Source organism: Saccostrea cucullata, unplaced genomic scaffold, assembly GCF_032062105.1.
Source record: "Saccostrea cucullata isolate Sc308-1 unplaced genomic scaffold, CSIRO_AGI_Scuc_v1 ctg306, whole genome shotgun sequence".
Lineage (NCBI taxonomy): Eukaryota > Metazoa > Mollusca > Bivalvia > Ostreida > Ostreidae > Saccostrea > Saccostrea cuccullata.
The window spans coordinates 159,438-183,528 of NW_026924668.1; the positions used below are offsets into that span (position 1 = coordinate 159,438).

Consider the following 24,091-nt stretch of genomic DNA (forward strand, 5'->3'; position numbering starts at 1 on the left):
TTAAAATTACAAAGAGCTTATGTTTCTTGTAAGATTTTATTTTTGTAATCAGTGATAATTCATTTTTTAAAATCATTTACGAGGGTCGTTCAATAAATAATGCAATATGTCATCTAAAAATAAGAAAAGCACGTAATACATTTCTTAATAGTTTCAATCCCTGAAGGCATTCATTTTTACCCTATACAAATGTCTTAAGTCTTTGTGTCCATGAACAGAAAACCTCTGCATACATACTCATCTTTGGGGATGCCTCAAAGACACTGATGGATATCGTTTTCCATGACATATGTGACATTTTACAATCTTTATTTGATTGTTTTCATATGTTTTAGGAATAAAAAGATCTCACAACAGATTAGATCTAGCTAACATGAGCGATGGAAAAGTTCTGTTTATTTTCTTTTCTTCAAAATCTTATTTATTTTTTTAAGTTTATATGCAACTGCATTGTCAGGCACAGGAAAACTACCCTTGTCTACGAAATTTGTACTACCGTTGCAGGAAGTCTGTTTAACTTTACTTGGTGCAATTCGACAGTACAGTGTGTAAAAGATAGTCCAACAACTATTTTTGAAAAATGTCAGTTAGCTTTTGACATATTCCTATTTCATCAATTTGTTTGTCAATAACTTACCTCCTTCTTGATATTGCTCATACATATGTGTGAAACATGCTTTTGTATATGGAATAAATGGAGAGTTAAAAATGTCATATGCAGGTGATGAGGGGTTATTGCAGTCCAAGTAAGGGTAGTTAAATTTTGAAAAGTTAAAGTCATCAGGTTTATCATAAAGCTTTGTTGTCAGATTAACTTTAACATCTAATTCTAGATAAAAAAAATATCCAAATATGAAACAGATGTGTCAGACTCTGAGGTATCTTTTATGTTAACCACATCGGGATATATCGTAGCGACATACGAATTGAAATAACCATTGTTAATCGACAATACGTCGTTGATATATCTAAATTTGAATTTGAAGGCCACCGCAAGTGTTTTCTTCTTTTCACGTAAAAGATTTTAAACAAATTCTGCTTGATATACAAAAATATAACATTAACGGGGCGAGTTTAACTAAAGGTCGTAACGTAAACGTACACTTTACGACTAAATTTACGTGTGCGTAGGTAGCGTTTTACAAAATATCGTATATAAGACCGTAAACGTAGCCCTGCACGTTAAATTTCCCGAAACATATGACAGGAGCTCTTCCGTAAAAAACAGGATAAACTAATCTATAGTAACGTAACCATAACTGAGAACAGACTTAAGTCAACATTTCAAATTAATATAATTTTTTCAAATTATTTTGATAATTAAAAATTTGAACATATGTTTGAACAAAGTTTTTATACACATTTGTTTGATAAAATTCGAGATATTCAAAATCAAAATTTTGTCTCATTGATAAGTCTGTTCTCAGTTTATCGTCTAGAATCTCCAGAATCTTTTTTATCAACTTCAGAGTACCTGTGTGTATAATCAGAAAGTTTTAACGAAATAATTTTACAAATGGCCAATTTCAAGGTAAGTAAAATTGAAAATTACATTTTTATTTAAAAAAGCAGCTGTCAATAAAAAAGGTTGCACTTTAAATGTAGTGCATGGTTTTATATACAGTTGAAATGTCAGGAGGACTAATGTTCACAACTCATTTAAGTAGCATTGTCCTCGTTGATTTCCCGCTTCTTGTCCTTGTCTATTCCCCGCTCTATTCGTCCAAAAACTGACAGCACCCCGTTATGATAACATACCCATTTTCGTATTCATACGAAGCATTATTTGTACAAAATCTTATGCGAGAATATAAGAAAACACTTGCTGTGGCCTTCAACTCGATATAAAGACATACCGACGACATATTGTCAATTAACAATGGTAATTTTCATTCGTATGTCGATGCGATATATCCTGGTGAGTTTGAAGTAAAAGATACTACAGAATCTGACACGTCTGTTTCATAATTGGATATTTTACTTGAAAAAGACGTTAATGATAATGTAACAACCAAACTCTATGATAAACGTGATGACTTTAACTTTTCTATCGTCAACTTCCCTTACTTATGCAGCAATATACCTTCATCACCTTCACACGGACTTTATATATCTCAATTGATTCGGTACAAAAGAGCATGCTCTACGTTTGAACAATTTCTAAAATGAGGTTTATTATTGACAAGTTGATGAAACAAGAATATCAGTTGTCTCGTTTAAAGTCATCGATTCGTAAGTTCTATGGTCGATAAAATGACCTTGTCAGCAAATACAATTTATCATTTAGTCAAATGCTTACCTATGTTTTTCATACTTATTGTTAGTCCATTAATATACATTGAATTGACGACGTATTTTTTCCGATCAAGATAAGGAGCACACAGCGGGTGTGACGAGTCGGCAGGGGATGCTCACTCCTCCATAGCACCTGATACCACCTCTGATGTTTTGAAGGTCCGTGTTTGCTCTGCTCCTATTTTGTAATGTTTTATGGACTTTTGATCTTGAATACTGTTCGTTATCTCCATATATTTCATAATTTTATTTTCAGAGGTGGGATCTAGTGCCAAGGAGGATTAAGTATCCCTTCTTCACATATCACTCCTTGCTTTGAGTACCATGTATAGTAAGAAACACTTCTATCAAAAATACGACAACCCAATGTTCATCCAATGTATGATTTGTTATTAAAGCTATTTCACACGATAGATGATTGGATCTAATTTTACAAGTGGTAGTCTTACTTATACTCATAACTGCCTTTCTAAAGAGAAAAAATTCAAAATGTTAGTGTTGAACATTTTTTTATATTCCAAACAACCAGATTGACTTGAATTGCCATATCTAGATTGGATTCCAAATCGATCTTCATAAAAATCTTTACAAAGATACATAGCGGGTTCCAGTAAACGTTCTACCAAGCCTCTTTCTTCACTTCTCACTAAAATATTGACAGTGGCGAAGGAAAAACTTTATGAGTACTGTGCAACAAAATATTCGAGAAGTGGTGTAAAGCAAATGTGAATATTTAAAAATTCCAAGGAACTTTTGGAAAATTTAAAGTCACAAAATTTAACTAAATCCACAGCTTAAAAACTTTTCATCTTTATATATACAATAATTCCTCCTTACGATAACTTAAAATCCAGATTTTTTGATATCATTTACATCTGTTTTTTTTCAATCAAAATGGAACTCGTATATTAACCCACTTTGTCTTTGGTCATTTTCAATTTATTTGTTAAAAACATTCTGACTGTTCAAACAAATACTCTGAAGTTGATATTAAAATGATGCTTCAGATTCTGATTGATAATATCTTTGTGGTCCTTGGAGACCAGATTGTCCAACTGTCTTTTCCAAAGTGTACCAATTGCACCCCATTATTAGCAGACCTATATTTGTATTCTTATGAAGCAGAATGTGTCCAAATTCTTATACGTGAAAAGAAGAAAACACTTGCTGTTGCCTTCAACTGTCAATTAACGATGGTTATTTCCATTCTTATGTCGATAGGATATATCCCGGTGAGCTTGAAATACAAGATACCATAGAGTCTGGCACAGATATAGATATTTTACTTGAAAAGAACGTTAATGGTAATCTACAACCAAGTTTTATGACAAACGAGATGACTTAAACTTTTCAATTGTCAACTTCCCTTACCTATGCAGCAGTATACTTTCATCACCTGCATTCGAGATTTATATTTCTCAATTGATTACATACGCAAGAGTATGCTCAACGTATGAACAATTTCTTAAAAGAGGTTACTTTATTGACAAACAAGTTGATGAAAGAAGAATATCAGCAGTTTTGTTTAAAGCCATCATTTCCTAAGTTAAGCCAACATTTCTTAAGTTTTATGGTCGATACAATGACCTTGTCAGCAAATGCAATTTATCATGAAGTCAAATGCTGACTGACGTTTTTTAATGCTTTTATTGTTTGGCCATTATTTACACACTGAATTGTTGACGGATTTTTCCATTTTTTCCCAAATATGACAAGGACCACACAGCACACAGCGGATGGACCGGTCGGCAGGGGATGATCACTCCTCCATGGCAACCGATCCCACCTCTGAAGTTTTTGAGGTCTGTGTTTGCTCTGCTCCTATTTTGTATTTTTAAGGGCTTTTGAGCTTGAATACCGTTCGTTATCTTCATATATTTCCTTCGTGATAGAATTTACGAATTGCTGACTCTGGACGAGATTGTTAAAATCCCTGTAACATCAAAGTACGTTATTGTTAGTAGCTAGCTTGTCTCAGTTTATCAACTGAATGTACACAGAGTATACTCTTGAGTATCGTGTAAGGTAGAAAACGTTGACACAATATGCTGGCGAAAACGGAATACTCCAGTAATACCGGTATATGCTGAAAAAAAAAAAAAAAAAAAAAAAACGTTTAAGATGAAGAAGCTGAAGTCACTTCGTTTGTAAAACAATTTAGTTGCCATCAGTAGATTGTAAAACGTCCGAATATGACATAGAAATGTCTTTTATTTCAAGTTCTACAGGAGATATCAAATCGAGTTATGAATGGACGTATCTGTTGTTAATTGATGAAACATTTCTGTATATTTGGTTTCCATTTTATATTATACCTTGAAGGTAAACCCTTTATTATGACTTTAGATTGGCCGGCTTAAAGACTGTTTCTTAAATCATATAAAACACTATTTGGTGAGAAAAATCCAATGAGACTGAATTTTAAACCCAATTAAAAAAATATGTCCAGTACAGTACAGGCACTTGCTAATTTTGTATTTTGAAAAGTAGTTATTCATGATATTGAGGGCAATCGTACTCGATCACGATGATTCTCTGCTAAGAGGGGTAACTCTGACCGACTCTATGTCTCAAATCTTGCCGAGAGTATGATACATGTAGTATGCTGGGGTTATTTATTTCCTGAGATTACTCAACAAATATCAGGAGTAAAAGATTAATTCAATATACTGGCTTCACAGTCTTATTTTGGAGCTATACAGAACATTTCAATTTCTAACAGTATAGCAGAAAAAAGTATTAGCTTTCCTATAAGGATTGTCTGACGTGAGGAAATCAATTATTATGCTCAGAATTAAGAAAAGTTAAATCCAGTGGAATCAGCATAAATCGCTGAGTCCTTCACTTAATTCCTCCATTAGGGTTCAAGAAAAGTTAAATCAGGTGCAATTGTACCAACAAAAACCGACAATGGGACCCTAGGAATAGTAATTTGAAGCAATAAAATTTACAATTTTAATTTTTAAACAAAAAACTTTTTAAAATTCTGCCAGTAATATCTATTTCTTTTAATAATGTTTTTAGGCAGATTTATCGACAAAATTTAAGGAGTTATGTGTATTTCCACAAATTATTTGACTGGACCTCGACATTACTTGCTAAAAGGTCAATAAGAACACGTTATCCCCTTATCTCAACAATCAAATACAATTTACTAAATGACAGCCGCTTCAATTATAAGCGAGCTAGATAAGTATATATGCAGCTGCTAATATTACAGTCTTTCTTATTACTTAATTTATTTTATGGGCAAAGTGTATCAAATCTGAAACAGCACTGACCAAAGATTGACCTCAAGATAGATTCCAGCAATTTGGAAGACAATTAATAACATCCCAAGTGCCTCTAAACATGACCACTTTATTACACAGATTTGACGACATTAGTTTCCTTTTAAAATTTTCATTTATTGTGTGTCGTGTTTGAATTGTGATCCATTTCCAGGCCAACGTTAATAGTTTCAACACATTAATATATTGAATCCCATACGTTTGTCCCTTCTTCATACTGAGCAGTTGGATCATTCAATCAATTCAGATGAAAGTATATAAATGATTTTATTCTAATAAAGAAAAAAGAAATCTCTCTCTCTTCCTCTCTTACAAATTCACATTTTTACACAAGAATACTGATCCAACAGGAGAACCATTTTTGAAACTGGTGCTTCCAATGACACCAGATTGTGAAAAAAAATGAATGAAACCAGGGATTAGTTTCAAGTCTGAAACATAAACATGATCACAGGGTGCTTGATAAGTTGTGCGGCGAAGATTTAATTCAGGTTAATCGGCCAGGTGAGCAAAGCTGGAATTTCTGTCATTAGCTAACCGGAAGTCCTGCTTCTTTTCTGCTTCTTCCATCGATTCTGCGATTTTCTCGATCATAAAGTCCACAACAATTTTCCATGAGGTCCGAACATCCGGGGTGTAAACGTCTTGTAACACAGTTCGAAAGCTGTCATCAATCGACGACCAAAGCCTCTGGAAAATACATTATTACTTATCACAAATTAAGTTTATATACAGTGTCATTTATATAGGTCTCTTAAATCCTTAAAACACTGCTAAGACGGCCCGGGTTTAGGACAAAGCATTTTCACCACAAGATTCCTGGTCCACAACACTTACCTGAATAAATATGGCCCTGCTGTTCTTTATCAACAGTTTTTCTATTAAGTAAATATTATGCAAAACTTTGATCCCTGTTGTGGCCTCGAAAAGACGACTTTCAATATAGGACGTTTCCCACCCTGTGATGACCAACTTTTCTATACTCAACCCCCTCCCCTTTGTTTATATAGCGATATTTCATTAACACTTGCTTATGAAAATGTGTGTCTGCACGTTTTGTTGATACTCAAGAGCATGTTCTACAAACTAACACTTTCCAAAATGAGGCAACCTATTGACACCAAAGTGGATGAAACAAAGATATCAACACTCTGCATCTCGCAAGTTCTATTGTCCTTGATAGCAGATACAATCTATAATTTAGTTGAAGGTTAACCGACGTTTTTCAGTTTGTTAGGCTATTACTTTTACACTGAACTGTCTGTGGATTTTACTGTTTGTCCGATCATGACAACCTAGCTAGTGTGTGTCCGGTTGACGGAGAATGCTTACTACTTTATGTTCTTTTAGGGGTTTGTGTTTGTTCAGCTGTTTATTGGCATTGTTCCAAAAGGTTACTGTTTGTTATCTTCATATCTCATTTAAGTTTTCCTCCTCCATTGATGATTGATTGATTGTATATTGTTTAACTTCCCTTTCGATAATTTTTCATATGGAGTCGCACCACTTGCCGATGGAGAGCTGCAAATTTTGTCCTATACTAGTACTCGACATGCATTGTACAGTCAGGGCCTTTGAGTAGGAAGGGAGCTTTTTCGTACCAGCACCTACTGCGACACGAGACCTCGGTTTATATAGTCTCATCCGAAGGACCGGCCTCTATTGATGAAGAACAATTATTTCTGCATAAAAAATTAAACTGCATAATTATTGTTTCAAAAACTACAAAAAATTAGTTAGCTTTTGTGAGGTTTTTTGAGGCAGGTCTTCTTCGGATTTGTGAATAAAACATCAACTGATGACGAAAACATTCATATCAATTTAGAAAATATATACCAATTAAAATTAAATTAAAAATAATTTCACTAGCAACATCCTTCTCTCATTGATTTCAATATTCGTTCACCAGGAATCCCTTTTGTCTCTCAGGGCGTGACTAGAACATCATACTTACCGCAAAAGGAATCATTCATTAATAATGTATAATTATATTTCTCTCATGTTTACCCTCTCTGGGGTTTAACAAATCAATTGCAGTTGTCAGGTAAACCAAAAAACATTTACTCTGTAACTCATATTCTACTCCAAAAGCCCATCCTTCCAGAGAAACTGTTTCAAGAAGTCAAATGTAAGTTTGTATCGATAACTTTGATTTTAATGAAAAGATAGTTTATTGGAATCGAAAGTATGGAATCGAAAGTATGGGGTTCACGGTATTCAACATATGTAAAATTTGATACATTTTAAAAAAAAACAAAGCTTCAAGTTACTCATGGACAAATTGGTTGCATGATCTTAATAAATACTTTCCTCCAAAGTTTTGAATACTGGTTTCTTAGCCCATGGTCGAGGAGTGGGCTTCATTGGTCATAATGAAAAACATTGAGATTACGAACGGTATTCAAGCTCAAAAGTCCATTAAAACATAACAAACACGGACCTCTAAAACTTAATTCAGAGGTGTGATTAAGTGTCATCGAGGAATGAGTATCCTCTGCCGACATGTCAGACCCGTGGTGTGCTCCTTGTCATGATCGGAAAATAACAGAAGTATTCGTTCACAATTCATGTGTAAATTATTGTTTAACAATAAGCATAAAAAATATCAGTAAGCATTTGACTTAATGGCATATTGTATTTGTTAATACGGTCATATATATTGAAAAAAATATCCCATTTTACCCATGGAACGCTTCAACTAGCAGGCAAACTGTTGCATCATTATTATCGTTAAATTCTCTGCAAAAATGAATAAAATAAAATTAAAATTATTGAATTTAAATTCTTCATTCGGGTTCCAGTGGATCTACATGGATTACTAGTATATTACGATCACTAGAATAAACCTTTGAAAATCTTCACTCATTAGTATACACATCTCGAACACAAACTCTTGACATGGTTAGAAGCAATTAGCTATATACCAAAATTATGAAATGCATGGCCTATAGCCCATAGTTTATGCCCTTGATTGGTACCTTTTTAATAGTTACAGTAGATACTGGTACTGAAAATATACATCATGATTTAAATTTTGTTTTCAAAACATAGACATGTTGTAGGTAAACTGATTATTTGATTACTGAGTATAATGAATATTTAATGCTTCGCCAAAAATTTCAGAATATATGTTCCACGAATTCGAAAAACAAAACAAAACATACATACAAAACAAAAACAACAACAACAACAACAACAACAAAAAAAAACAAAAAAAAACAAAAAAAAAAACAATTTCAGGTTCAGATTTTTGATTATTTACATATAATTTAATTGTAGTCATTTACTTGGATAAAAGAATATTTTATATTGTATAACCTTAGTTGCCTACGTCACAATGTGTTACGTCAAAAACGTATGTTGATTTTAAAATATGCTCAATTTGAAGCCTTTTTGGAGGAAATATTGTCTTATTGTCTGTACTGAAATTAAAATATAAGGAATTAAGCTTATTTTAACCTATGTTATACGATATAACATAACTTCGCAGTTTATAAAGCGTTAACTGTCCCAAGTTATGTCATATTGTATAACATAGGTAAAACTTAGCTTCATTCCTTAAATTAAACGTACCTCTAGCATGTGGGGTTTTACGTTACTCTGCACATGTCTTTGGCCGACGTAACTAAGGAAGCTTTGGATTAATGCCGGGTTGTGAAGGTTGTCCACGACTTTACCAATCCCTTTCATGACGATCATCACGTGATGCTGAAGGTTTTCTTCGTGCACTGTCAATTTTTCATTGTGTTCGTCCGTTTGAATTATTTTTGGAAACAGGAGAAGAATTTCCGACTCTAAATTCTTGAGAAAACTGAAAAATTCAAAAATGATAAAAGAATTGACACATTTTTTAAGGAAAAAAAAACATCCGATGATGGTCAAATCAAACATATGTTATTCAAGAGATTATGCCGAAAGAAGAAGCATGTAGCCTCGCCTCCCCCCCCCCCCTCTGAAAAATGAGATTTTATCGGAATGTTTTTTTACGTCCATCCGTCTGTTTGTCTGTCTGTTAAGCTTTGGAGTACCCATTTCTTATCCGCAAATTCTCTTATACCACACCTTTGTTACAAGGAGAGAACCTATCATTTTAAAAGGAATCATATGACCTTTTTCAGAGCAAACATTGACACTGCCTTTTTTGTATATATAATTTTGAAGAGAATACCCCTTTCTTATCCGCAACTCCTCTTATACCAATAAAATCTAATGATCCTTTCACAGATTCTTTATTACATAATTTCATTATACACCATCAACTTTACTTAAAATCATATGGGAGGCGTGGAGTATCATTTACTAAGCACAGTGCTCACAGAACCTGTATCTTTTAACGCATTATTTTTTCTTTTGAAGTACATAGGCATATACACCCCATGATCGTTATATTTTAGTGATGCGTCACTTGCCTAAATGGTTGTTACGGTCTATATTCTTGTGTGTTATAAAGATTATACTATGTCATTGCATTAAAATCCACATATTTTATATTCCTATTCAATCCGAATTATTCAAAAATTTCAAGTAAGATAAAAAAGCACTAGCTGTTGCCTGCAACTCGACATTCAAATAATTTTTTATGTAGACGACGGTTTTATCAATTCTTGAAATAAAAGACATCACCGAGTCTGTCACATTCTTTTCATATTTGAATCATATGGAGAAAAACAGCAGTATTCAAGCTCAAAATTCAATTCAAACTTAAGAGCTAGTGTGAGCAATGAGCTCACTAAATGACACCCCCACCTCCCATACGGTTATAATGGCATGTTTTGCTCTGGGAGACCAGGAACACCTGTCAGATCAAAAATTAAAATAGAAGGTGCACTATGGCATTATGTAATAAAGAATCTGTAAAAGTGTCATCAAAATTTATTCAGTGATTTGAGAGGAGTTGCGGAGATGAAATGGAAACCCCTCAATATTACAGAAAGAATGGCTGCGTCAGTGTTTTGCTCTGGGAAACCAAAAATATATGTCCGATCCAAATGTAAAAGAGAAGGTCATAATAGCACTTTGTATGGAACATTCTGTGAAAGTCTCATTAAATTGTATTAAGTGATATGAGAGGAGTTTTTAATGCATTTTGTTTCGTTGAAGCATATACATGTAGTCATACACACCCCAGGATCATTATATTTTAGTATTTCTACGCAAGACTTAATAAAAACCCAGCTAGCTGTTGCCTTCAACTAGACATTCAACTATATTTTTATGTACACGACGGTTTTATCAGCGCTTGAAATGAAAGACAACACCGAGTCTGCCAAATCCTTTCCTTATTTGAAACATATGAAGAAAAAGATTCAATTCAAAGTAAAGGTAGTGTGAGCAATGAGCTCACTAAATGATAGCCCCGCCTGGCATACCAATATTTCACTACGGAATGTCCAGTCTACCAGATCAGTGGATAGGATCACGGCGGGTGTTATCGGTCAACAGAGGATGTTTACTCCTATTAGGCACCTGATTCCAGCTCTGAAATTTTTAGGGGTCGTTTTTAATGCCCTACTCACATACTTGTTCTGTCTGTAGATATTTATTTAGATCGATCACTGTCCGTTATTTTCACCTTTTCCCATAATAACACATCATTTTAATGTAAGGAAGGATATGGGGATAAGGAACAGTATTTAATATCAAAGTCCATTAAACAATTCAAATTAGGAGCAGAACAAACACGGACCTCCAAGACATCAGATGTGGGATCAGGTGCCATGGAGGAGTGAGCATTCCCTGCTGAACGGTCACACCCGTGATCGCGAATATAACGGAAAAATCCGTCGTCAATTCAGTGTTTAAATAATGGACTAACAATGAGTATGAAAAATGTCAGTCAGCATTTGACTCAATGATAAATTGAATTTGCTGACAAGGTCATTGTATCGACCATACAACTTACAAATTGATGACTTTAAACGAGACTGTTGATATTCTTGTTTCATCAACTTGCTTGTCAATAATTTACCTCGTTTTAGAAATTGTTCATACGTAGAGCATACTCCTACGTATCGAAACACCTGAGATATACACACTCCGTATGTGATGAAGGTATACTGCTGCATAAGTAAGGTAAAGCTAAGGTCATCACGTTTATCATATAGATTTACTGCTGTACATGATGTTGTTCTAGATTGTTATGTTTGATGATATGCTGTATATCTGATGAATTGCTCCACAGCAAATTCTATCATTTTAACACATCTCATATATAGCTTCAATATTGTCCAATAACAAGTGCTTGTTTCATAACACAAAGGTAAAAATTAAAACCCGTAAGCGGGTCCTCAGGAAGCAATAGACAGTCTGTTTTATAGGAACAATCTCTGTTTTCTGGATTAAACCTAGGATCTGAGTCGTGCGTGCATCACGTCTTCCGTCAGACAATGCTGTTTTCGCGTGCTTGATGATACTAATCGTGATCTGGGGCGATTACAGCACACAGCGATAACAAACGAACCCATCACAGAGTTACAAGATATATTGATAGATGGACTGAAATAGCTAGGTTCTAGAAGTGCATCCTCGATGAAGTTGTTTTTGTTGATTCGCGAATTGTCCCCCATTTAATTCTGAATTATTTCATACCAAAGTGCGTTTTATCCTTTCAAATAGGGGTGAGGTGTGGGAAGGGTCACGTCGGATGTGGCGGGTGACGGTCGACAGGAAATGTGTGTTACTGTTTTTAGGGGCAGTGCTTTTTGCTCGATCATCGGTTTATTTGCTTACAAAACTTGCAATATTGGTCAATGATTCTTTTATTTTGTCATTCAGAGCTTGTTTGTTAATCGTGTCTTTTGAGATTTTTCATTTATATTGAGATGCCACCAGTCCTCGCTAAATGGCTACGAATATAGATCCATATTCAGTATTTTGGTCTATTTAGCAGAGAAGAACTAAAGAATATCAACAGTCTCGTTGAAAGTCAACATTTCGGAAACCTGCTTTGGAATTTCAATTTATTCATAAGTCGAATATTTACGGATGTCTTTCCTGCAAATTCTTAGGCCATTATTTTCACACCAATTGTTTACTCGATCAAAATAAGTAAACTTTATTTATCCTCTCATAGAACAGTCTTTAATAATTGGCATTCGTATAATTATATTTTTTGTGTATTTTATTATTTATAAAACGTGTACTAAAGATCTAAACATTATATACGATTTTTTTAACTATAGAAGAGGTGCCAAAATCAGCAATCTTCCATACAACGTGTTTCAAAATTCTAGTGAATGAACAACTTAAGGATATCCAATCCTCAGCCAGAAAGGATAACTCCAAAAATTAATATTTAATTTGAAATGCATCAAAATGAAGCTTAAAAATGAATTTTTTTTTCATGCAACAATTTTCATTTTATTCATCTTTATAAGATTCAAGGTCTTATAAAAGTTGACATTTGTACCCTGTAAAAGGAGAAAAAATTACTACGGTTTTAGAGAAATAAGATTTTCTTGAATCCAGCCTTAGATACCAATGCTTATTATCATGATTTGAAATGAGAAGTGATTTGTGGTGTCTTGCAGTGATAGCAAAAGCTTTTTACACTATGCATTATAGAATACATGACGGAAGAAGAAAACAAAAAAATATCAAATAAGTATAAAAATCATGACAATTTCTCTGAATGCTTCGATACCTATTGTTTTTTAACCTAAAATATATTTGTTGATTAATTTGCAATTAGAAAATGCATTGCTGATATTCCATTTCGCTTTTTTGCAAAAATATTGGAGAATGACAATTTTCCCTATATATTATGATTAACTTTATTCTATAACTTTAAAGAAATACTGTGGATAAATTTACATAACTTTGGATTCAGCGATACTTTTATGAGTATTTTTGATAACTTAGCTGCTAATTTTATAAACCTGAGGATCGGACTACCTTAATATGCAAAATCTCTCATCAAAATTAAATAACAATGTAACGTGACATGCAAAATGATCTTAAATTGAAATACACAGAGCATTAAAGAATACAATACCAGCTCATCATAAAAAAGACCAAACACATTGAATTTATGGCTTTCTGAATTGTCTGTTTGCTACTAGTCAAAGAGTGTTATACAATATCAGAGAGACCTGTCTGTGTACAATACCGTCTTTTTTTTTTTTTTTTTTGGCTTGATGCATACATATGACGTGAATTTTATCATTATATTGTGACAAATAAACAAATATATTGAAATAAAAAAAATGCCCTCATCTTAAGTTAAAAACTAAAAATTTAATGCTTCAGTAATGTCTAAACATATTACATGACATACCTTTTGATGTTGTTTTCTGAATTCATAAGATAATTTCAACAAGCTTAATTAATGCATATAATGAATGACTTTAATTATTGCATGTTTAATCAAAATGACATTCTGTTTTAAAAAGCATTCTTACTGTACACACAAGTACTCTGAATATTACATCAAAATGATTCTTGGGCTTTTGGTTGACAATTTGGTTTTTGGAGACCAGGTCTTCCAAAAATCTATTGGAATTCCCATTGGTAAAAACTGCTCCCGGTTATTTTAATTACAGATTATTCAAAATCTTATACGTTAAATAAACAGTATTCAAAATCAAAAGTCCATTTAACATTACATAATAGGAGCAGAGCGAACACGGACCTCCAAAACATCGGAGGTAAAATCAGTTGTTATTAAAAAGCGCCCTGCAAACTAAGACTATTTTACAAGCCTTGTGTCATGATAGAAAAATAAAGGTAAAAACAGTCGTCAATTCAGTGTATAAATAATGGACTAATAATCACTGTAGTATGAAAAATATCAGACAGCATTTGACTCAATGATAAATTGTATTTGCTTACACGATCATTGTATCGACCACAGAACTTACAAAATGATGACTCTAAACGAGACAGCAGAAACTCTTGTTTCATCAGCTTGTTTGTCAATAATGCACCTCGATTTAGAAATTCTTCATACGTAGAGCATGCGTTTCGAATCAACTGAAATATATAAACCCAATATGCAGGTGATGAAGGTATAAATTGCAAAAGAAAGGGAAGTTGACATAGAAAAGTTAAGGTCATCACATTTATAAGACTTGTTACTAATGTTTCATTAACGTCTTTTTCAAGTAAAATATCCAAATATGAAATCAGATGTGACAGACTCTGTGGTATCTTTTATCTCAAGCTCACCAGAATATATTGTATCGACATTAGAATGGAAATTACCATTGTTAATTAATAATACGTTGTCGATATATCTTAATATCGAGTGATACTAGTATAAGACAACACTTGTTGTGGCCTTCAACTCGAAATATAGAAAAATCGACTACATATTGACAACTGACAATGTCAATATCATATACCCCGATGAGCTTGAAAAAAAAGAAATCACAGAGTCTGACATTACTTGTTCCATATTTGGATATTTTACTTGAAAAAGACGTTAATGGTAACCTAACAACTAAGCTCTATGATAATCGTGATGACTTTAACTTTTCAATCGTCAAAGTCCCTTACTTATGCATCAAAATATTTATCACTGCATACGGAGTTTAAATATCTCAGTTAAATGTTCTTCGAATTAACAATTTCTAAAACGAGGTAGGTAATTCAAAAACAAGTGGATGAAACAAGAATATCAGCAGTCTCGTTTAAAGTCATCAATTCTTCAGCTCTGTCGTCGATACAAAGACCTTATCACCAAATATACTTTGTCTTTAAGTCAAATGTTGATTGATGTTTAATACAATTTTTTAGACCATTATTTACACACTGGATTGTCTACGGATATTTCCGCTATTTCTCGATCATGTTAAGGAGCAGTAGTGATCGGTCGGCAGGGGATACTCACTCCTCCATGGCACCTTATTCCACTTCTTATTTTTCAGTGGCCCGGGTTTGCTCTGCTTCAAATCTATATTATTTGATAAACGTTTGAGCTTGAATACTGTTCGTTGCTGTTCGTTTTCTATAAATATTTCATTAAAAAGTTGTTGGTTTATGTGTGCTTTCGGATTCTAGATTTTAAATATGGGCTAATCCTCTCTGATTATTTTAAAACCCATAACTAATAAACATCTAATGTTTATTTATGACTTCGAACTCAATGTTAAAAAGATAATTATCGATCATCATTTCAAAATCCTATCTCATTTTCCCTAAGCAGTGGTTCTTTTAACTCAGTTAATTTCCTTTTCTAACGTTTAATTATTCATTAATCTGATCAGACTATTCACAGCTTATAAGTTTATACATATTTAGAATCCACAAGTGAGCTTTAGATGGATATATCCTTTCGTTATCATGGTATTATCAAAAGATTTCAAAACCATTCTGTAATAAATAATTCATCGAGGTTAAGTGAATTTATGCAAAATTATATGTGCATTTTTAAAATAGTTTCTATGGAATTAGACCGCTGGCACTGCTATGATATCCTGGATTCAAAACAAATTATGATTTGGGGTAGGCCCGTAGCAACGGTTTGTTAAAAAAATTTCCAAACTAAAACATTCTATTTGAAGTGGCAGGGAGGCTTTTGGTTCTTTCTGATATATTGGATCTTTCAATTTCTCCTGCAAGTTGACAACAAATGTTTTCTTCTTCTCACATAGAAGGTTTTGAAAACATGTAATTTCTTTTTGTGGGAATGGAAGGTCTTGAGTTCGAATCTCGGCCACAATGGACTTAAGTCGAAAAGGTAGCAACTGTTCCTTCGCAAAGCGCTAGACACTTTGAAGAAAAAGGTTTAAAAACTGAAAGGTGATTTTAAAAAAAAAGATCATCTATAAAACATAAACTACAAGCTGGATTTCAAGACGTTGAATTAAAGCTGATTTCTTATAAAATACAGTTATGATAATAAGCCTTGAAAACAAGGACTGTTTTTACAAACCCTGTTGGGTGGAACTATAATATAGTATTCGTGTAGTCTTTGCAATTCTTTGATCACTTCCCATTTAGGGAAAGGGGAAAAATAGATGGTTCGTATACCACCTTTCAAATTTCTTATACGATTCTTTAATTTATTTTCTAAAACATCTATTCTGTTAAAGTGTTCAGTACTATCTCAAAGTCTGGTATAACTTTTGGTAGAATTGATAATAAAAATTTTGAAGGATTGGGTCCCCCTATGTTTAGGGCGTTTTAATTAAGAAGTTTGTATCAAGGTCTTCATTTTCAACTATATTGACAATAATAACCTTCCAGTGGGCTTATGGTTAAATGAAGAAGCATGAAAACACTTGGATTGATTTTTTTTATGTAAGATTTTTTTTTAATTTAATGCACTGTAAGGTTTGTTTATAATTGAAAAGTTTGGAAGCAACAGCCGCGAGGAATGTTGGGCAATAAATTATAAAAAGATGCAGAAACAAGGCTTTGTTTACAGGACTGAACCCTTCTATGATTAAAAAAAATTAAAAAAAAAAAAAAAAAAAGAAATGACATTTTAAAAAATCCGCCCAAATACAATGAGCCCTAAATGTTAACATAAAGATATAGGGGCGATAACAAGTGTATATAGGGGCAATAACAGGCGTATACTCCGGGGCAATAACAGGCGTATACCCCTTCCTATCAAACCATAGGGATAGAGACATGTGTCTTCATGTCCATATCAACCTTACTGTAAAAACGACGTCCTCTATATATGGATTTAAAATAATGATTTCTGTCCATCCAAACAAAACAAGACTTTCTACCCCAACTTCTAAAGTTAGCTGGCAAATTAATGCTCGACAGTCCGACAATCTTCATAAACTGTAAATATTATATATGTACATAAAGCAAAATTTCACTGTATCAAGCTTATAGAAAAAATGTTACAAACAATTTTTTTTTTCAAATGAAATGTTATTTTGTTAGAAGGTCTTTTGACGGTTTTTATCATTTCTTTTCCCTTCATCTCTCTCTCTTTGCTATCGTTTCCTCTGTGTGTCTGTTATGGTTACCGATCTAATTATTTCTCCAACCATTTACAAAGAAAAACAACCTTGGACGATTCACACCCCTTAGCAATAACTAATATAGATTGGGACAGCCCGTACATAGAACAGCATTAATAATTCACATATAACAGATTTAGACTTACAATATATGTGGCTTTCATCGCGGTCACAGTGTTTTAAAGACATTAATGAATTGTTAATGCTTATATTGAATACCATAAAAACAATATGCGGAAGGTTTATTATATGTGCCAATGTTCATTAATGATCTGCTTGTACCAACTACCAACTACCACTGCATTCAAATATCGGGGGAAAGTTATTTATTTTACCATTCTTTTTTAAAATCCTTTTTTATGAAAGAGGAAGTGATATTTTTGGGAAAATGATGAAAAAAAATCATCGGTAACTAGTGTAGGTGGCCACACAGTACAAACAGAATAAAAACAATCAACTAAGAGGACAGATTTTTTACTACAGGGATTTAAACAAAAATTAACCAATAAAATTCAATATTTGATGGATAACTGACGTAGTTTTGCTTTTTAAATACGTTGAATTGACACAAGGTCTTGACTCTGGGGAAATTTATTTCATTATTATGTACTGTTTTTGTGCATTTAAGAGTTATCTTATTGTACAATTATCAAAAGAAAAATTATATTGAAATCTAATTTTTGGATTTAAGTCATGGATTGTTAAATTAATATGTCAATGTAAAACCGTGTTTTTTTCTTTATAAGTACAATTTTACAGCCGCTTTTCAGTACTTTCAGTACTTTGATTTAAATATGGAGCATATAGGCAAGAATATATAACATTTAGATTTCGGAGACTAATAACGCACCAATAACAATGAGTTTTGTTTCTTAACAGTCAGTCCACAGTCAAGTAGGCAATTGATATTTTTTTCATCTCAAAAATGAAAAACTGTCCTAAATGACCCAATTCTAATTTCGATAAATCCTTCTTTGAATGAAAGAACGTTTCAGAACTTTCTTCAGTTGGTAACAATTCATACATACGTATATATGCATTTCACAAATATTGTATAAATATATGTATGTAGAAAACAAACAGTTATCAAGATCAAAAGTCCTTAAACAATACCAATCAGGAGCAGAGCAGACCGGGACCTCTAAAACATCAGACGTACTTGAGATCAGATGCCATGGAGGAGTAAATTTCCCCTGTCGACTGGTCACACCCGCATTGATTGCCGTGATTAGACCAAAGGGGAAAATGTCCATAAAGTATTCAATTTGTGATAAATCTCCTAAAATTTGTAGGAAAAATGTCAGTCAGCTGTACATACTACCATAGTAAATCATTATACGATTATTCATAGTTTTCTCACTATAAAAATCTTCTGCCTTCAAGAAGGATATGGAGATAACGAACAGTATTCAATCTCAAAGTATACTTCAATAGAAAAATCCTCTAAGTGTTTACAAATACCCAAGAATGTAAAGAAGGGTGTAAGTCCAGTAATCCAATAAGAATATTTTGGGGCTCAACTTTGTCAAAGACTGACCAGAATGAATGGGGAGGGAGGGAACGCAGAGGAGAAGGGTACGTATTCCAATAGTTTCGGCAGGGGGTGCGCACTCCTCCATGGCACCTGATCCCATCTCTGATGTTTTGGGAGCCCGTGTTTGCTCTGCTTCCCTATTTTGTATTGTTTTACGGACTTTTGATCTTGAATACTTTTCGTTATTTCCATATGTTTCTCTGTATTAACTTAACTTGTTGGAGACAATATTAAGTTAATTAATTGAAAACATGAGCCTTGATTACTTTATAAGGACTAAGACCTGAACTTACTTGGCGTATATTTCTAGACCTGTGACCAACATGTCCTTTTGGATGAGATCCCAGCTGTATAGTACCAACTCCTGCTGCCGTGGGGTAAGGTCCGGCCGGCAGGGGTCGGGGGTTTTCTCAGATGAAGGAGATTGTCCATCTATGGATGTCCCGCATCCCATCCTTTCCCATCACCCGGGAGGAAAATCTGCTCTGGGATAAAACACCACCAAAAAAATCACCACAGAGAAGGAGAATCAATTGTGATATCAAAAACACCACAAATTCACCACCCGAGAGGAAAATCAGCTGTGAGATCAAACGCCACACAAAATCACCACTGAGAATCGTGAAAAAGTCAACACTCCACGAATAGGAATGATGAATGTTCAATACCTGAACAACTGTGTTTTTAAACATTTCCGATGGTACTATCAATTATGTATAGGGACATCTTGCATAACTGTTTCTTTAACAGTTAATTTGTTATGGGTGAGTTTTCGATTTTTAAAACTCATTTCGACTGTCGTTTGAAGTGCACTTAATTAAAGGTGGTTAAAAAAAATCCAGTTTTTGTCTCTATTTCAATACTCCCATGATGTTATTGGATATATATTATTCATTTTTGTTTCCCATGTGTGACAGTAATCGGCTAATCGACTACAGCAGTTCGCTGTGAGTATAACACATTGACGCTTTATATTCCTCCTCGTCAACTTCTATCTGGTCGGAGTTATAAGTGAGTGATGCGGTCTCAGAACTCAGTGGATAGGGAGATGCGATTTGTCTTCTAATTATTGTTAGTTCAACTCTTTACTCGTGACAGAACATACAAAAACCCGATCAATTAATGAGATTATGTGGAACTTCTGTAGGTTTATATAAAGGACGAGAGAAGACTAGAAAACATCTAATTAAAGAACATTTGCGATAAGAATTCGATCACCTATTAGGGAACACGTGATTTGATGTAATGTCTGTCTTTTTTTTTTTTTTACATAAAGTTGTTTAATCTCTCAAATGGCAATGTCATAAAAGCGAAGAAAATAATTAGAGCATTTCTAATAATAGCAATTTTCGATTAAATAGTAATTTGTAAAATATATCTGAATTGCGTATTTCGAAGAAACAAAAAAGAAATATAATAAAATAAAGGAGGATTCAGAGAGATAATATTTATTGCCCATGGTCCTTTTTTAAGAATAAATAATCGATTAATCTTAGTAAAGAGTATACTTTAAATTCTTTTGTAAAAAACTTTTTATATATTGCACCTTTTTTAAAACATTCTACCAAAAGATTTATTTCCATTGAGCATGCACAAACTTGATTTAATAAACTGAAATGTAAGGAGATAACGAACAGTATTCAAACTAAAAAGTTCATTAAACTTTAGAAATTTTAAAGCAGTGAAAACACGGACCACTTAAACATCAAAATGAAATATATTGAGATAACAGTATTCAACCTTAAAAGTCCATAAAACAGTACAAAATAGGAGCAGAGCAGTCACGGACCTCCGAAACATCAGAGGTGGGATCAGGTGCCATGGAGGAGTGAGCATTCCCTACCGACCGGTCACACCCGCCGTGTGCTCCTTGTCATGATCGGGAAATAACGGAAAAATCCATCGTCAATTCAATGTGTAAGTAATGGCTAAAAATTGGTATGAAAAACGTTAGTCAGCATTTGACTTAATGATAAAATGTATTTGCTGACAAGGTCATTGTATCGACCATAAAACTTACGAAATGATGACTTTAAACAAGACTGCTGATATTCTTGTTTCGTCAACTTGTTTGTCAATAATTTACCTCATTTTAGAAATTGTACATCTGTAGAGCACGATCGTGAGTATCGAATCAACTGAGATATATAGACTCAGTAAGCAGGTGATGAAGGTATATTGCTGCATAAGCAAGGGAAGTTGACGATAGAAAACCTAAAGTCATCACGTTTATCATAGAGCATGGTTGTTAGATTACCATTAACGTCTTACCGGGATAGATCATATCAACATAGGAATTGAAATAAATATTGTTAATTGACAATCAATGATATACTGTAAAAGCACAAATATTAGTGGGGATTAATTTCGTTTATTTTGTTGTAAACAATTATCAACGAAATTACGCGTCAAACCTAATATAAGTCGTAAACATAGATAGTGACTGTTCCTTCGCCACGCGCAAAATGACGTATTATTTTGAAAGGGAGCTATGAGTACTAGTAATAGTTGGGTTACCACTAGTAGAATTAAAACAAGTTCTTCTAAAATATAATTTATATAATGAGCCTTACAAACGAAGACAAGGTTGTTACCTGCTTTGTCAGAAGGGACCATTGCATACTGATCATGTAATCTATCTAATTCTTTTTCCACTTCTGAATTACTGAATACAGAAGGATAAGATGGTTTTCATATTTCCCCTCAATCGATAAATGTGAAATTTTACCATATATCTTATACATGTACAGTAATCCATTCAAACAAAGTGTCACAACATAAAAACTTAAAACTTTATATACAACTGTTGCAGCCACTATTGAAATAACGACCACTATTGAAATAATTATTTCAGAAGTGGTCGAGAGTGCATTTTAATAACAAACATGGGTTGTAACCACTATTGAAACTCTTATTTCAATAATGGTTGAGAGTGCAATTCAGGACCAAACATAGGTTGCAACCACTATTGAAATACGACCACAATTGAAATAATAATAAATATTTCAATAGGGTTAGGTGCATTTCAATACCAAACATAGGTTGAAATAATGTACACTTTTAAAATAAAGATTTCAATAATGATTTAAATATAGATTTCAAAAGTGATTGAAATATTGTTTTCAATAGTGCTTTAAACAATGATCCCAAAAGATATTAAAATGATTATTTTAATAGTGGCTGACAATGATTTCAATACCAAAACCACATTGCAAGCTTTATAGAAGTATCCCAACTATTCAAACACGTATAAGAATGAATTAAACATTCTATTTTTTAAAACATTTAACAAACTTATTGAGTTTAAAATATAACTTAAGTTGTTTTATGTTTTCCTTTTTTGTAGAAATTTCAATTAATACACAGACACTTTTTATTCAACTGACCTACCTATATCTCAAAGATGTATGTACATGTTGTAAGCAAGCCCCCGCTAAATCTGGCTGAATCGCCGCAAAGCAATAGACAATCAATCAATAATATGCAATTTTGAAATAATTTTCTCTATAAAAAATTCATTTTTGTCATTGATTTTAAAAGGAAAGGATCATAAATACATCTAGAGGTAGAAATTAGAATATCTAGACTACATTGAAAAGATGAAAGAAGACAATCCTGTATGCAAACTTTCTGATGGAAATATGTTTATTTTTAATAAAAAGAATATGGAATAGAACTAAATTGTCGCTTATATTCATAGAATTACCTACACTTCAAATATGGATAGTAGATCCAACGTCTACTCGTCAATGCATTAGAAGCTAAATTTCTTATTAAATTAAATTATAGGAAATTAGCATTAAGTTTATTACAATGGTTGGTGTTATTTCAATAGTGATTAGAATGTGGTAGTGTTTTGAAACGTATTTTCAACTTCTTTTGAAATATTCACCCATAAGCAGTCGTAATTTTAATAGTAAACTCAATTAATTAATTAAAAATGATGGAGAACATAATGAACAATTAATCCTTATATTTTTTAATAGTTAAGTTATTTCAATAAGTCTTGTATTGTCGTTTTAGTATTGGGTTAATTATCAGTAACTATCAAAAGAAAATTTAAATCACTTTTGAAATCATTATTTCAATTACTATTGAAAACTTTATTTCGATAGTGATTGAAACTTGTGTTATGTTTTGAAATGCAATAAGAACCTCTACTGAAATCTTTATTTCAAAAGTGGTTGCGACCTATGTTTGGTATTGAAATGCACTCTCAACCATTATTGAAATAGATATTTCAATAGTGGTCGTATTTCAATAGTGTTTACAAGCTATGTTTGTTATTGAAATGCATTTTTAACCACTACTGTAATAATTATTTCAATAGTGGTCGTATTTCAATAGTAGTTGCAATCTATGTTTGTTATTGAAATGCACACTCAACCACTATTGAAACAATTAATTCAATAGTGGTTGTTATTTCAATAGTGGTTGCAACATACAACCATTCCCCACGATAAATAAAAGTCAAGGCTTTTTGATATCATTGACAGCTTTTTTTTAAAATAAAAATGGAACTCGTCAATTAACTTATCTTTTCATTGGTCATTTGCAAAATTAATTTATAAAAAAAACATTCTGATTGTACACACAAGTACTCTGAAGTTGACATAATAAAGATGCTTGAGTTTCTGATTGACAATATCTATGTGGTTTCTGGAGACCACGTCTTCTAACAACGTATCAAATTCCCATGGGTACCAATTACACCCCGTTATTAGGAGACCTATTTTTGTATTCATATAAAGCAGAATTTGAACAAAATTTTATATACGTGAACAGGAAAAAAAAAAACACTTGCTGTGGCCTTCAATTCGACATGTAGAGATATCGACGACGTATTATCAATTAACAGTGGTTATTTCCATTCTTATGTCGATATGATAAATCCTGATGAGCTTGAGTTAAACGATACCACAGAGTTTAACACATCTGTTTCGTATTTAAATACTAGTATTTTACTTGAAAAAGATGTTAATTGTCATCTAACAACCAAGCTTTATGATAAACGTAATGACTTCGACTTTTCAATCGTCAACTCGCCT

General features: G+C 32.9%; 1 protein-coding gene across 1 annotated transcript; it reads right to left on the bottom strand.

Moving 5' to 3' along the window:
- Positions 1-5,882: 5,882 nt before the first annotated feature.
- LOC134266999 (uncharacterized) lies at positions 5,883-19,593 on the bottom strand. The gene is made up of 3 exons (XM_062749226.1): positions 19,337-19,593; positions 9,159-9,396; positions 5,883-6,275 (listed from the first exon to the last, which is right to left on the bottom strand). Exons 1-3 carry the CDS (start codon positions 19,495-19,497, stop codon positions 6,078-6,080), a joined length of 597 nt encoding a protein of 198 aa, XP_062605210.1. The 5' UTR covers positions 19,498-19,593; the 3' UTR covers positions 5,883-6,077.
- Between the last annotated feature and the right edge of the window lie 4,498 nt (positions 19,594-24,091).